The sequence below is a fragment of the Salvia miltiorrhiza genome, chromosome 4 (genome assembly GCF_028751815.1).
Source record: "Salvia miltiorrhiza cultivar Shanhuang (shh) chromosome 4, IMPLAD_Smil_shh, whole genome shotgun sequence".
NCBI lineage: Eukaryota > Viridiplantae > Streptophyta > Magnoliopsida > Lamiales > Lamiaceae > Salvia > Salvia miltiorrhiza.
In genome coordinates, this window is record NC_080390.1 from 29507612 (window position 1) to 29520583 (window position 12972).

General features: G+C 38.4%; 2 protein-coding genes across 2 annotated transcripts; both read right to left on the reverse strand.

Annotated features, from left to right (window-relative positions):
• Positions 1–4048: 4048 nt before the first annotated feature.
• LOC131023257 (uncharacterized) lies at positions 4049–5621 on the reverse strand. Its single transcript, XM_057952800.1, has 4 exons — positions 5509–5621; positions 4888–5374; positions 4720–4770; positions 4049–4585 (listed from the first exon to the last, which is right to left on the reverse strand). Exons 1-4 carry the CDS (start codon positions 5619–5621, stop codon positions 4049–4051), a joined length of 1188 nt encoding a protein of 395 aa, XP_057808783.1.
• Positions 5622–7549: 1928 nt separating this feature from the next.
• Positions 7550–11813, reverse strand: LOC131019675 (putative late blight resistance protein homolog R1A-10). Its single transcript, XM_057948266.1, has 3 exons — positions 11302–11813; positions 8591–10816; positions 7550–7946 (listed from the first exon to the last, which is right to left on the reverse strand). The coding sequence occupies exons 1-2, from the start codon at positions 11713–11715 to the stop codon at positions 8594–8596; spliced, it is 2637 nt and encodes an 878-aa protein (XP_057804249.1). The 5' UTR covers positions 11716–11813; the 3' UTR covers positions 7550–7946; positions 8591–8593.
• Positions 11814–12972: the final 1159 nt, after the last annotated feature.

The window sequence follows — 12972 nt, forward strand, 5'->3', positions numbered from 1 at the left end:
AGAAAAGCATTGCAAGAGATTGAGAAGACTGCTGGTCACGTCGTGGACATCACGCCAACTATGTTGAAGATGCTGTTTGGTTCGTACTATCCCACTTCTGAGCCTCTCCGTCGCCTTGGTCTGCATATGAAGAATGAAGAAGATGATTAGGAGGAGGTTTAGACGAGTACTCTTTTTCCTACTCGAGTGTTTTCCCTCGCTGCGAGTAGGTTTTGATGAGGCTCGGCCCTTGAGTCATCGTGATCTATGATGTCCGAGGGTTTAAGGTTTTTCCTTCAACTTGAACACATAGCCAGATTTAGAAAATTAATTTGGGGCCTGTGGGCAAGAAAAAATAGTATACATGAAATAAACTTAATTTAATTACTATAAAAATTCATTTCATCTTTCTTGCTTTTCAACTGCAAAAGTACTTATCATTGCTTTGCATGGATCTGTTGTGATTTATGGAAACTCATATGTTATTGTTAGTTTTGTGTATTTAAATCTGCCTCATAGGATCGTATATATATGCTCATGCATGATGTATTCTCCATTCAATCATGCGATTATGAATAAACTTATGAACGATCTCATTCCATCGTACCAATTTTTGTTGTTCGATTTTAAGAATGCAATACAGTCCATCCCACTTTGGACTTCAAGAATCAAGATACAAGTTGGAAACTGATTGGAGTTAATTAAAAGAGAGTGAGCGTGTGTAGATACGTACATTGTAATATAATTTGAAATTTAATTAGAATGAGAAGTTGTGATTTTATGGAGACTAATAAATGCCACTCGTATGCATTTTAATGTAGTAACAAAAAGAGAATTGATTAGTCATATTCCACTTTTTTCCAATTTAGTCACTCAAATATAAAATAATCACAAATCAAGAAAAGTAAATTTCGATATGAACTTCAAAATTCTGGCAATCAACCTTTGTCCAGCAAAGTGCACATACTAGAAACGGGTTTTCAATAAGAAATTAAGTGTACTGCGAGTTAATGAAATTCTTCTTCTTCTTTTCTTAAAACAATTGAATATACTACTACTCCCTCCGTCCCGCGAGTCTTGACACGTTTGGGTTCGGCACAGGAATTAAGGAGTTGTAGATTAGTGTTTTAAGTGTGTAATTAATAAAGTATAAAATTGATAAAGTATGAGAGAGAAGGTAATAAAAGTGATAAAGTAGGAGAGAGAATATAATAAAGGTGATAAAGTAGGAGAGAGAATGTAATAATTATTGCCAAAAAAGGAAACGTGTCAAGATTCGTGGGACGGTCCAAAAAGGAAAACGTGTCAAGATTCGTGGGACGGAGGGAGTACTCGAATTTGACTTGATTGAATTCGATCGAAACGATAAATTATCAATTGGCTGGATCTCTTGCTAAAAAGAAAAGAAATACACAAAAACTTGGGTACAATCGAGTATATTGTACAATCAGGTTGACCCGCACTCAAAATAGCGGGTCAGGATATGGATTCGAATCAGGATGCGAGTCAAGGTCTAAGTGAGGATGCAATTCGATTGCACAGTACACCCGATTGTACCCAATACCACCTCAAAGAAATATATGCAAAATCAAATGCTTAAAAGTAGTGGCATGCTATATATCAGCGGAAAAAAAAAAGAGGCTAATTTTTACCATTGGTGCTCAATTACAATTTATCGCTTGCCAAACCCACTTATTCTATTTAGGGTGTGTTTACTTTGGTGGTAAAATTTTCATTCTCTTTTTTTTTATCATATATTTATTATAGATGAAAATATGAGAAATTATTGAAAAATATTTTCACACCCTTACTTTAGGATAATATTATCTAACATTTGAGAGAAAATGAGCTACCAGAGAAAATTCTCCATTAGGTCTGGATTTTTTTTTTTCATAATAACAAACATGTGAAATGATGAAAAATAAATGAAAATATAATTTTTCTCTCATTTTTCATCAAAGCAAACGCACTTTTAGTTGAGTTATATATATCAAGACAAGAAAACATTGTAAATAAAATTACGGAAAATAATTGAAGAGGTTTAAATTCAAAATGAGCAGTTTAATTCCAACTCCTTATTGTTCTTTTATATCTCAAAAAGAACAATAAGTTCGACCATACTTTCCGTTTTTATCAAGTAAATTAAAAGAAACATGAAGCTCATGTTGTCAAGGCCAACTCTAATAGTTTGCATCATTTCGGTGCAATTTTCTGCTTGAAATTAAGGCGTTTACAATTTTAATAATTAATGTATATCGTACTAGTATGTCCATTCGTACGACACACGACGAATATTGAAATTAAATGATATATTTTAATAAATAAATAAAAATAAATATTAAACAAAATTAAAATATAAACAAATGTAAAATATGTGTTACATATAAAATAAAATAAAATAATCCATATCAATTACTCAATAAAATTCTGAATTTGAAAATGTAACTTTTCAACTTTAAATACTCCCTTCGTCCCTGAAATAAGTTCCTCTTTTTCCATTTTGGGACGTCCCCCAAATAAGTTCCTCTTTCTTTCTTTCTATTTTTGGACAACTACCCCACCACTAATAATAGTACTCCCTCCGTCCCGCTATTCATGTCTCGTATTCCTTTTTGGGTTGTCCCACCGATAATGTCCCGTTTCCTTTTTAGGAAATAATAAGGGCTTACTTAATGCTAATTAAAATGCCTAATGATTAACTAATTGGACTCGGATTTGGGGAGCCCATTTCATTTCCTCTTTAATTTTGGCTCTCGATTCTGCCGCACCGAGAAACCCTAATCTATTCTATCTCTCTCTCTCTCTCTCTCGCGAAGCTTCATCTCTCATTTCGCATCAATCCGCCGTCTGAAATCCCTAGTTCGCCGTTTGCCGCCTTTCTTGGGTGTAAGCCGCCGCCTCTCTGCATTCATCTCTCACCTCGTAATGCTTCTCCATCACCGATAATGTCCCGATCCCTATGATGTAGATTTACAAAAGATCTGAAGCTATCTCTCTCTCTCTCTTACGCCTTTCGTCGAATAACACAAAATTATTCACTTTCTGGGGGATTCCACCGATTCAATGTCGAAATCCTACGGAGACAAGTATGATTTCAAATGGATGGCTGAGTTGGAGAATTGGATTCAATTGTTGGTGATTGAAGATGGATGCAAAGATTGGCGTCGCCGGGCTTTAGTCCAAGAAGGTACACTCACTTCGTCTATCCCTAGTTCTTCCTCCGGTGAAGAACCGATTTGTGATTCAAACCCTAGTTCTTACCCAGATTCATTTTTTATGTGTGAGGAAAACTGGCAACATAGGGATATGAACGACAGCGTGTTGTTGATGCTGAAATCAATGCTGCCTGATTTTTTTCTGGTGAGATCTAGCCTACTCTTTATTTTGGTGTAGGCTCTTGGGCGATCTTTTGTGCTTATGGTTTGGTTTAGGCAATTGCATGTGGGGTTTGCAGTGTTAGTAAATTGTGGTATGTGTTTAAAGGTGGTCTGAAATGATGATTGATGTTCATTTTTTATGTCTCGGTGTACATGGTTCTGCTATGATTTAAAAAAGAATTTATGAGATGCAAAAAACCTGATTCTTCCATGTTCCCCTGTTCTTATGGTTTGGTTTTCGTTGTTCTAGCATTAATGGGTTTTTTTGAGTTGTTGGTTGATGTTTATGGTGCTGTTGGTTCTGGTTTGGCTGGCTGATGGTGGTGTTGGTTTTGGTTGTGGTTGGCTGGTGGTGTTTTTGGTTCTGGTTGGCTGTTTTTTTTTTTGGTCTTGATGGTTTTGTGTGTGCAGCATTCATAGCCTCTGCATTCATGGTTAAGTACAGCTCTGCATATCCTTTCATTCATGTACAAAAAAAACCAAAGCTTCTGCATTTATAAAAGTTTCTGCATTTACAAAAGTTTCTGCATTTACAAGCATATCCTTCCTGCATTTAGTAATGAGGTCTGATCATTTACAAAAATTCACAGCTTTACATTCACAGCTTTGCATTAAAGCTTCTGCATTTACATCATATTGCAGTAATAAAAGTTTATGCATTTACAAAAAATACCAAAATGTATCCTTCTTCTTCACATAACTTCTGTTCCTTGAATTTGAAGTTGATGAACCATCATCTCAACCTCATTTGTGCATCCTGCTTGCACTCCCAACTCATTCATTAGTGCATCACCATATGACAATGCTCCATTCTCAATTAAGTAGGATAAACACTCCCTAACAAGTTCACTTGGAACTTGTAAATTCAAGGGAAGCATATCCTGTCTAATTAAAGCATCCTTCCCTAGATGAGGGATCTTGTAGCTATTCCTCCCCTTAACCTTCAAAATTTCAACCATACAGCTTTGCAAACTTATAAACACCTTATTCAAAATGCTAGGACTTAACTCATTGAATGACTTGATGACTGCATTCACTAGACCATCAACATTTGTAGACATTGATTCAGTTTGGAGGCTTTGTATTGCCCTGAACCACCCCAGATCATTGATGTTTGTATCTGGGGAGTTTGGTGGTTGATGCACCAAGTGAATATCAAAGCCATTAGCTGAAGCTACTGCCCTGAAATCTGGGTCTGAGTCTTGAATGTGAGGCCTAGCATTATCTTGCTATATATATATATGGTTTTGCTTGCATTTGCTGGCCACTTTGCTTTAATAGCAGGGATGATCTGATTTTAAAAAAAATTCAAAGAAACAAACTCGGCATTTATTCTTAAATAGCCACTGCCATACATACACACTGCCACTGCATTTATTCTTAAGTACCCACTGCCATACATCTTAAGTAGCCACTGCCATACATACACAGCATATTGAATCATTCAATAAAACTAATCATACACAGAAATCAGTTGAACTTGGAACATGCTATTGTTACATTTAGGGCATATCTCATTCACCCTATATACCTGGTATATTAGGCAATCTTTCACTACTTGTTTGGTGATGCTTTGAATTGGTTTCCACTCCATAGTACCTGCTGCCCTGTTCTTACTGTTTCTTTTGGCTGGAACAAGTTCAGTGAATGGAAAAATTCCAATTTTTCCATGAAACAAGCATTCACCATTAGCCCCAAACACTGGCCTACATACATCACACATGAACATCACCTTGGTGATGAACTTCTTGTTCTTGCATGTCCTATGAGGGTCTATCTCATCAGGAGTCAAATAGAACCGCTGATTACTTTTTGTGATGTAGAACCATTTCTCATCAATGTGAATTGTGTTGTGCATGCTTTTGAAAGTTAAACTCCTAAGAATCCTGTCATATTCTAGAGCTTCTAAGGAAAACCGTAGCCTAAGCAACTTGTTTGGAGCAGTAAGATCAGGTTTTATTGCACTAGAATGAGGTCTGATCAGTCCCAATTTAATCCACCTACCCACTGTGCTTTTACTGCATTTAATCCCACATACAAGCCTTCTTATGGTAGATCTCTTTGACAATTCTAAGATAGCAATCAAATTTAAATCAAGATGAACCAGTTTTCTCCTTGGCCTAAGCTTTTTTTTACTCAATGAACTTATTACCTCACCACTTGCTCTTTGTTTATTTGCAGCTGCCCAAATACGACTAATCGTTCGTCGGCAACAACTCCACTTTTGAACTGCAGCATTGATCTTGCCTCTAGCTGGTTTTCCATTGTGGCTTCCTTCAAGAAGAAACTGGATTATGGCAGCCCTTTCAAAGGCCGAGAGGTCCTTTCTTCTAGCCATGTTGGAGTTTTTTCTGTTTTGTAGGAGTTGTAGAAACTGAAATGTGATTTCTGCCCTATTTATAAAGGGTTTAAGTTCTGAACTTGCAAAAAACGGTGGGAAATTTGAATGTTGTTTAAAATTTCAATGCAAAATTGGTTCCAGTTTGCACTTTTTCATTGTGGCGCCATTTTTTTTTTGTGCTTTGCAACATGTTAATCATTGAATTATAGGCAGATGATGAATGGAAATTGGTTCCAATTCCAAACTTATGCACATGTTTGTTCGAAATTTAGGTAGGATTAAAATAAAATTACAGATTATATTAAAATAAATTAAATTACAGATTATATAAAATTAAATTATAAAAAAATAAGTCTTTTTTAATAATGATTAAATAGAAATAATTAACTATTCCTTAATCACAAACTAAATCATGTGGACCACACTCCTAATTCATCTAATTTGCTTCTCCTTAATCTCCGTGCCGAAAAGTAATGAGACATGAATAGCGGGACGGAGGGAGTACTTTATTTATTCTTACTTTTCACTTTTTCACAACTCTCAATACTAATTATAACACATCTTCACATTTTCACCACTCTCAATACTAATTATAACATATTTTTCTCCACTATCAAATACACTTTACCATTTTCCTTAAAACTCGTGTCGTCCCCAAAGAGGAACTTATTTTGGGGACAGAGTGAGTAATAGATTACCAATTAAAATAACATTAAATTATACATACAACGTGTGTTTTTTCTGCTATAGTAATATTTAAAGAGTAAAATTTTGAAGTAGCCAAAATGAAGCATAAAACACAATTTATGGCCACACATTGAAAAAACACAAATTTTGGCCATTTTTATTGATTTGGACGTTTTTGCCCTTAATGAGGCGGACTGGGTAGGATCAGGCACGCGGGTCGCGTGCCGGGTCGGGTTAGGCACTTATGGCACTATTAGTGCCATAAGTGCCATCGAAAATCCAAAATAAAATCAAGTAAAATAGTCATTTTGGCACTTATGGCACTATTAGTGCCATAAGTGCCAACGAAATTCAAAATAAAACTAAGTAAAATGGTCATCAGCACAAATACAGAAACAACAACATCATTTAAACCCTAAATGGATAATCTAAACCCTAAATGGAAAATCTAAACCCTAAATGGAACATCTAAACCCCAAATGAATAATCTAAACCCTAAATGAAATATCTAAACCCTAGGGGGAAGTGTGCACTTATGGCACTTATGACACTTATGGCACTATTAGTGCCATAAGTGCCATACGTGCAGCACAGATCAGATCAGATAAGATCTGTCGATGGCTGAAATCGAAGGAGGCGAAGATCAGATCTGCCGATGGAGGAGGCGGAGCAACAATCAGATCAGATCCACCGCCGTCACCTCATCAGATCAGATCCACCGTCGCCTCATCAGATCAGATCAGATCTGCCGCCGCTGCCTCATCCTCCGCCACCTGACCGACCTCCTCCACGCCGCCGATTTCAGAGGACCGGATCTCCTCCACCGCCGCCGCCTCATCCTCTACTCCGACGAAGTCTGCCCAAGCCGCGAGAGCTCCGGCGAATTCTCCAAGCTCGGCGCCGCTGGAGAGAGAGGGAGATGAGAAAGAGAGAGGAGAGAGAGAAGGGTAGAATAGTCATGACATACAAAAAATGGCCAAAATTTATGTTTTTTCAAATGGTGGACAAAATTTGATTTTCATTCTTCATTATGACCATTTGGGTGGATTGTTTCATATTTAAATGTGAAATAAAGTTATCATTGAGGAGTTTGTGGGCTTTATTGAAGCAAAATTGGCCACGTTACATGGTGCAGGAGTTGTGCTTTGTATATATAAAATAGGAATTCTTGGAAGGTATGTTGCCACCAAATCCATTACGGGAGCGTTCATATACATTGAAATAGCCTTCTTCAAACTAAGTGCGAAAAACATAATACAACAAGATGTCACAAACGAAGGCTCAAAGACTGAGTGAGTCAGACCCCTTTTTTCTTTTTTTAGGGAAAGACGCTAATCATAAATCAACAGTAACAATATCCCCAAGTCCCACATTACCTAGCGAATTCAGTGAGTTGGTCTCATTAAAAAACCGTGATTGGAAAACTAGTAGCCGTCAAGCACAAAAAACACACATACAGATGGCGAAGGCATTTTCTTCTCGAGTCAAATGCAAGCAGCGCTTGTTCCACAGGATCTACATAGACTTCTTCAAGGAAGCCAGATTTTTAACTTGACTGCAAACTGCAATCATATGGAGTAGTAAATATAATGGTAATCAACATCTTGAATTTCAACTACAGGGAATTTAGCAATAGAGAAATTATCTTCTTGTAATAGAGCATATATCACACTAGCCACCATATTGTTCTATGGAAGCGGGTGGATGGGGCGTACTTTTCAGTATTAGCTTAGATAGATAAAAATAGTATAATCTTATTCATTATTTATTAAGATAGATTGAAACTTCAGAATATCTTAAGGTCCTCGATAATTTCTATATCATTTTAGTTAATTTTGCTTAATCACAATATCCTATTTAAAGGATCGAATTGAAGATATCCTAATAATGAGGATAAAAAAGCAAACGCTCCCTCAAGAGACTAGAGCAATAGTGATGAAACTTAGTGCTCGTTTGGTTCAAGTAAATGAATGAAATCAAATGTACATACTGTTACTTTTATTGAGTGTTTGGTTTAACAATGAAAAAGAATCATTAGTAAGGGTTATCCTCAAGTAAGAGTAATAGTTAACTCATTACCCAAACCAAACAACAAGTAATTGATTCAATTAATTATCCATTTCTAACCTCTAACAACACTCAATCAAATGTGGGCTCAATGTGAAATGCTGCAAAAAAGAAAATTGGCATATAACTAAATAGTTACCTGTCAAGAAACTTCATCATTAGCTGGAAAAATGGAGAGGTTGAATACTGCCTGTTTCTTTTTCTTTAGCTCCTTGATCTCCCTTGCAGAGGGAGCTGCAGATTTACAGATATGCAACTCCAATTTTTGGAAGCTCGGTATCTCAGCCAGCTGAATTGGAATCTCAAGAAGCTCCTCACAGTTGCGCAGCACGAGGCCTTTAAGCCTAGGGAAATGGTGCGACGAAGCCTCCCAAACACCTAAATCCGTGTGATCAATGTGCAAGAACTCGAGGCGATAGAACCGCTCCCCAACTCCCTCCCAAGTCCTCCCCATAAACGCCTTATCTTTGAGCTTGAGCGCCTCGAGATTCTCGAGCAATCCAAGGGTAGACATGTAGCTCCATCTGAGGTAAGTTGCACACAGCGTGAGGCTCCTGAGAGTGGAAGGGAACTGGTAATGTTGAGGAAGGACGACCAGTTGCCCTTCTGAGGCTGGCTTAGGGTACACATCGTTGATCAGATCCAGCTTCTCGAGCTTCCTCATCTTCACCAGACTTTCAAAAGATCCAACCTTTCCTTCAAAGAGTGCGGCCAGTCGCCCACGGATGCCCAATTTGATCAGACTAGAGGCACGGTGCAGGAGCTCAGCAGTGCAGCTCTCTGCTGAGATTGTGCCTAGTGTTTGAAGCTCTGCCCCGTGTTCGCTATCCCTGCCTGGCTTGAGCAGGGTGGCGGATGCATTCGTCTTGAAATGCCTTAGCTGTTTCATCTTCCATATATCCGCTTTGACGTCAAGCGTGCGAGATGTCGTGTTGACTATAAGAGTCTGTATGTTCCACAGCTTACTGAACTTTGCCGGAAGAGCTGCGAGGTTGAAAGACAAGACAATGAACCTCAGATGCACCAGTTGGTACATGTCACTGGGGATTCTAGTGAACACGATGGGTTTGGCGTCTAAAACTCTGAGCAATTTGAAAGCCGCGGGGATGGCCGAACTTTGTGCCTGCGGTAAGATGAATTCGTCGTTGGGGATACAAACAAATGAGCGGACGCGAGGACCAAACGGCTTCGAACAGAGAAAGTTCAAGCAGTTGGAATGAACGGCGAGGCGACGGTAGTTTTTTATTTCGGAGATCTGAGGCTCAAAAACTCCGTCACTAAACTTGATTTCCTCAAGGAAATTCTCGCTCTCGCTTCCGGCTCTAGTTCTGCAGAAATCGCGCAGGGCATCATGAATGCGGCATGTTTTGATCTTACCATTAGGTTTCATCTTATCAATTCTGACCAAGTTTCTGTTGATAAGATCCTCCAAATACTTCTCTGCAGTTTCCTCCAAGCTATACTCCCTCACATGCTGTATGAATCCCTCTCCGATCCACATGCGGATCAGCTTGGAGACCGGAATCTCATAATCTTCGGGAAACATCCCCAGATAGAGAAAGCATGCCTGCAAGTGGTATGGCAGTTTGTCGTAACTCAAAGATATGAACTGGTTCATGCGATCTCTCGGGTCCTCGTTGAGATGCGTGCTCACCCGCTTCGACACCTTCTCCCACACCCTTCTCATGGCGCACAAATCCGAGGCTGGGGCCTTGGTGGCGAGGATGCCCCCGATCACTACTATGGCGAGTGGCAATCCTTTACAATCTTTTGCAATCAACTGGCCGACCTTATACAGATCAGGGTGGCAGTCGAGCTGGCCGAGTGCCTCCAGCCGGAGGAGCTCCCAGCTCTCCTTCTGAGTAAAGAAACGCAGCGTTTTGGGATCCCTCGGGAGACTAGCGTACTTACCAAGATCCTCTTCGCGGCTAGTTATCAAGACTTTACCCAACTTATTGTTGAGAGGCAGAACGACTTTCAACCTGTCCCAATCTTTAGTAGACCAGACATCATCCATGACGATGAGGAACTTCCCGTTGTCGAGATGGCCGGCAACCATTTGGGATAAGTGATGCTCGTCTTTGCTGCGTAACTCCTCGCTTAGAGTGGTGAACTTTTCGAGGATGGCGAGGAAGATGTCCTTGTCTGAGAACTGCTGTGAAATGGAGAGCCAAATACGGATGGGGAATTGGAAGACGATGTCTGTATCATTGAAAATCTTCCATGCCAGAGTCGTCTTGCCAAGCCCAAACATTCCAATCAGAGAGATCACATCCAAATACTCAGTTTCTGTAGTCAGCCTCTGTATTAGCTCTGCGCTCACATCTTCGAAACCAACCACATCTTTCTGCCTTGGAGGCCGAACCTGTTTCAAAATTTCTCAGGATATTACCAACATTAATTAATAATCGATTAAATTTACATCTCAAAAAAAAGTCTCTTTAATCATGCTTTTCACATTGATTAAACTTGGTAAAGATAAATGACATTTAGAGTAAAAATTATGAACGGTGGAATTCAGATTCGTGCATCCGAATCTAGGTATTTCTATAATCTACCTTAATCACTAAAGTGATACTTTTCATAATTAAGTATTTCTATTCTCATTATTGGAGAATAAGATTAGAGAAATATTGATAATGTGGAATGGCTCAATCTTAAGTCTGAATCTAGCAATGAGCAACTATATACTACACAGATTTGAGCAACAATTTAAGCAGCAAGATTAAAATTTGAAAAACTCCAAAATGAACATGAACTTTAAAACAAAGATAGATCATACTTCTTCGGACAAACCAAATGATGAAAATCGACAGAGCAAAACAATAAAAATAAAAATTGAAAGTTGACCTCAGGTTTTTCATATTTATCTTGATCGGCGACGATGAGGAGGGAGAAGTCAACCCTGCCCTGCTCGACCTTCTTCCTCACAGCCTCGACCTGCCTGCCGATGTCGTGGAGGCTGACCGGCGACTTGAAAGCTCTGAGGATGTAATTCTGGGTCTTGATCTCGGTGGCCTGGGTGACGAAGGCGTCGATGAGATCCTCAACCTCATAAACGACGTCGCGGATGTTGCGCACGAGCATCTGGATGCCCTCGCTCTTCCTCCGCTTCTTCACGGAGTCCTTGAGGAAGGCTCGGAAGACGCGGAGATCCTTCTCGAGGTCCTCGACTTGGCTCTTGGTGTTGGTAATCAAGTGGGTGTGGTAGACCAGCAGGTCGTTGAGGTTGTTCAGTAGGAACTCTACTGCTGCGTCCGCCATTTTTACTCTCTCTAGATTTTCCCTCTCTTCAGTCTTCACATGCGACTCTCATTTTTCTGTCTTGCTACAACTTTTAATAATGTAGGTCCATTTCTATCCTCCTATGTCCATAGGGGTCAGCATTCGGTTATATGCTTCGGTTTTTGCTAAAATCAAACCAAATCACATTTTAGTTCGGTTTAAAAAAAATCGAACCGAACCGAATTAATCGAACAAACCAAAACGAATTAACCGAAATTTTTATAATTAAAACCGAACCGAACCGAACCGAACCGAAAAACCGAATTAATCCGAAGAAAACCGTAAAAACCGAAGAAAAAAAAACAAAAAACTCGAAATTTTCGAAAAAAAACCGAAAATTCCAAAAAAAAAAACTGAAAAAAGAAAACTATAAAATTAAAAAAATATTACAAGTTAGATATTATAAAATTATAATTAAAATATATATATATATATATATATATATTATAAATATAATTCGGTTTTTCGGTTTTGTTCGGTTTTAAAAAATTCGAACCGAACCGAACCAAAAAACCGAAATTTTATGGAAAAAAACTGAACCGAACCGAAAAACCGAAAAAACCAAACCATATTTTAAAATTTCGGTTTGGATCGATTTGGTTATTCGGTTTCAGATTTTTTGCTCACCCCTATCCATACACTGTCTTGTCTTGTAGTATTATACCGCTCCAAATTTTTTATCATGTTTTTTTTTTTTTGTCTATTCTTATTAGACTTTCGATTGTTTAAGTTTTTCTTTTATATAAAACCTTTTGATATCAATTTCTTGTTTTTCAGTTGTATTTTGTCATTGCAAATTACATTTGTTATACAGGAAGACAATTAAAATTGTCGTCCAATTAAATCGAGCCACATGTAAATAGATATATGATTAATATTTAATATACATGAATTAATAGGCCAATTGGCACCTAAACCCTAAAGCCCATGCATAGAGGCTCAAAGTCCATGAAGCTCATCTCCTATATCTATAAATTGAGGTGTTGGGGTACTCATAAATCACAAGTTGAAGTTGAAGGAATTGAAGATTGGAGAGCTCAAGTATTCTTCTATCATAAGTTGAAGTGGAGGAAGATTGGAGAGCTCAAAGTATTCTTGTATCACAAGTGAAGTCTTGCAGCCAATTCGGTTTCGGGTTATTTTCGGTTCAGGCTAGTCGGTTTTTTTATTTTTCAGACTAAAAATTTTCGATCCTAACCCACTCGATTTCGGGCTAGCCCATTCGGGCCCGCAAAT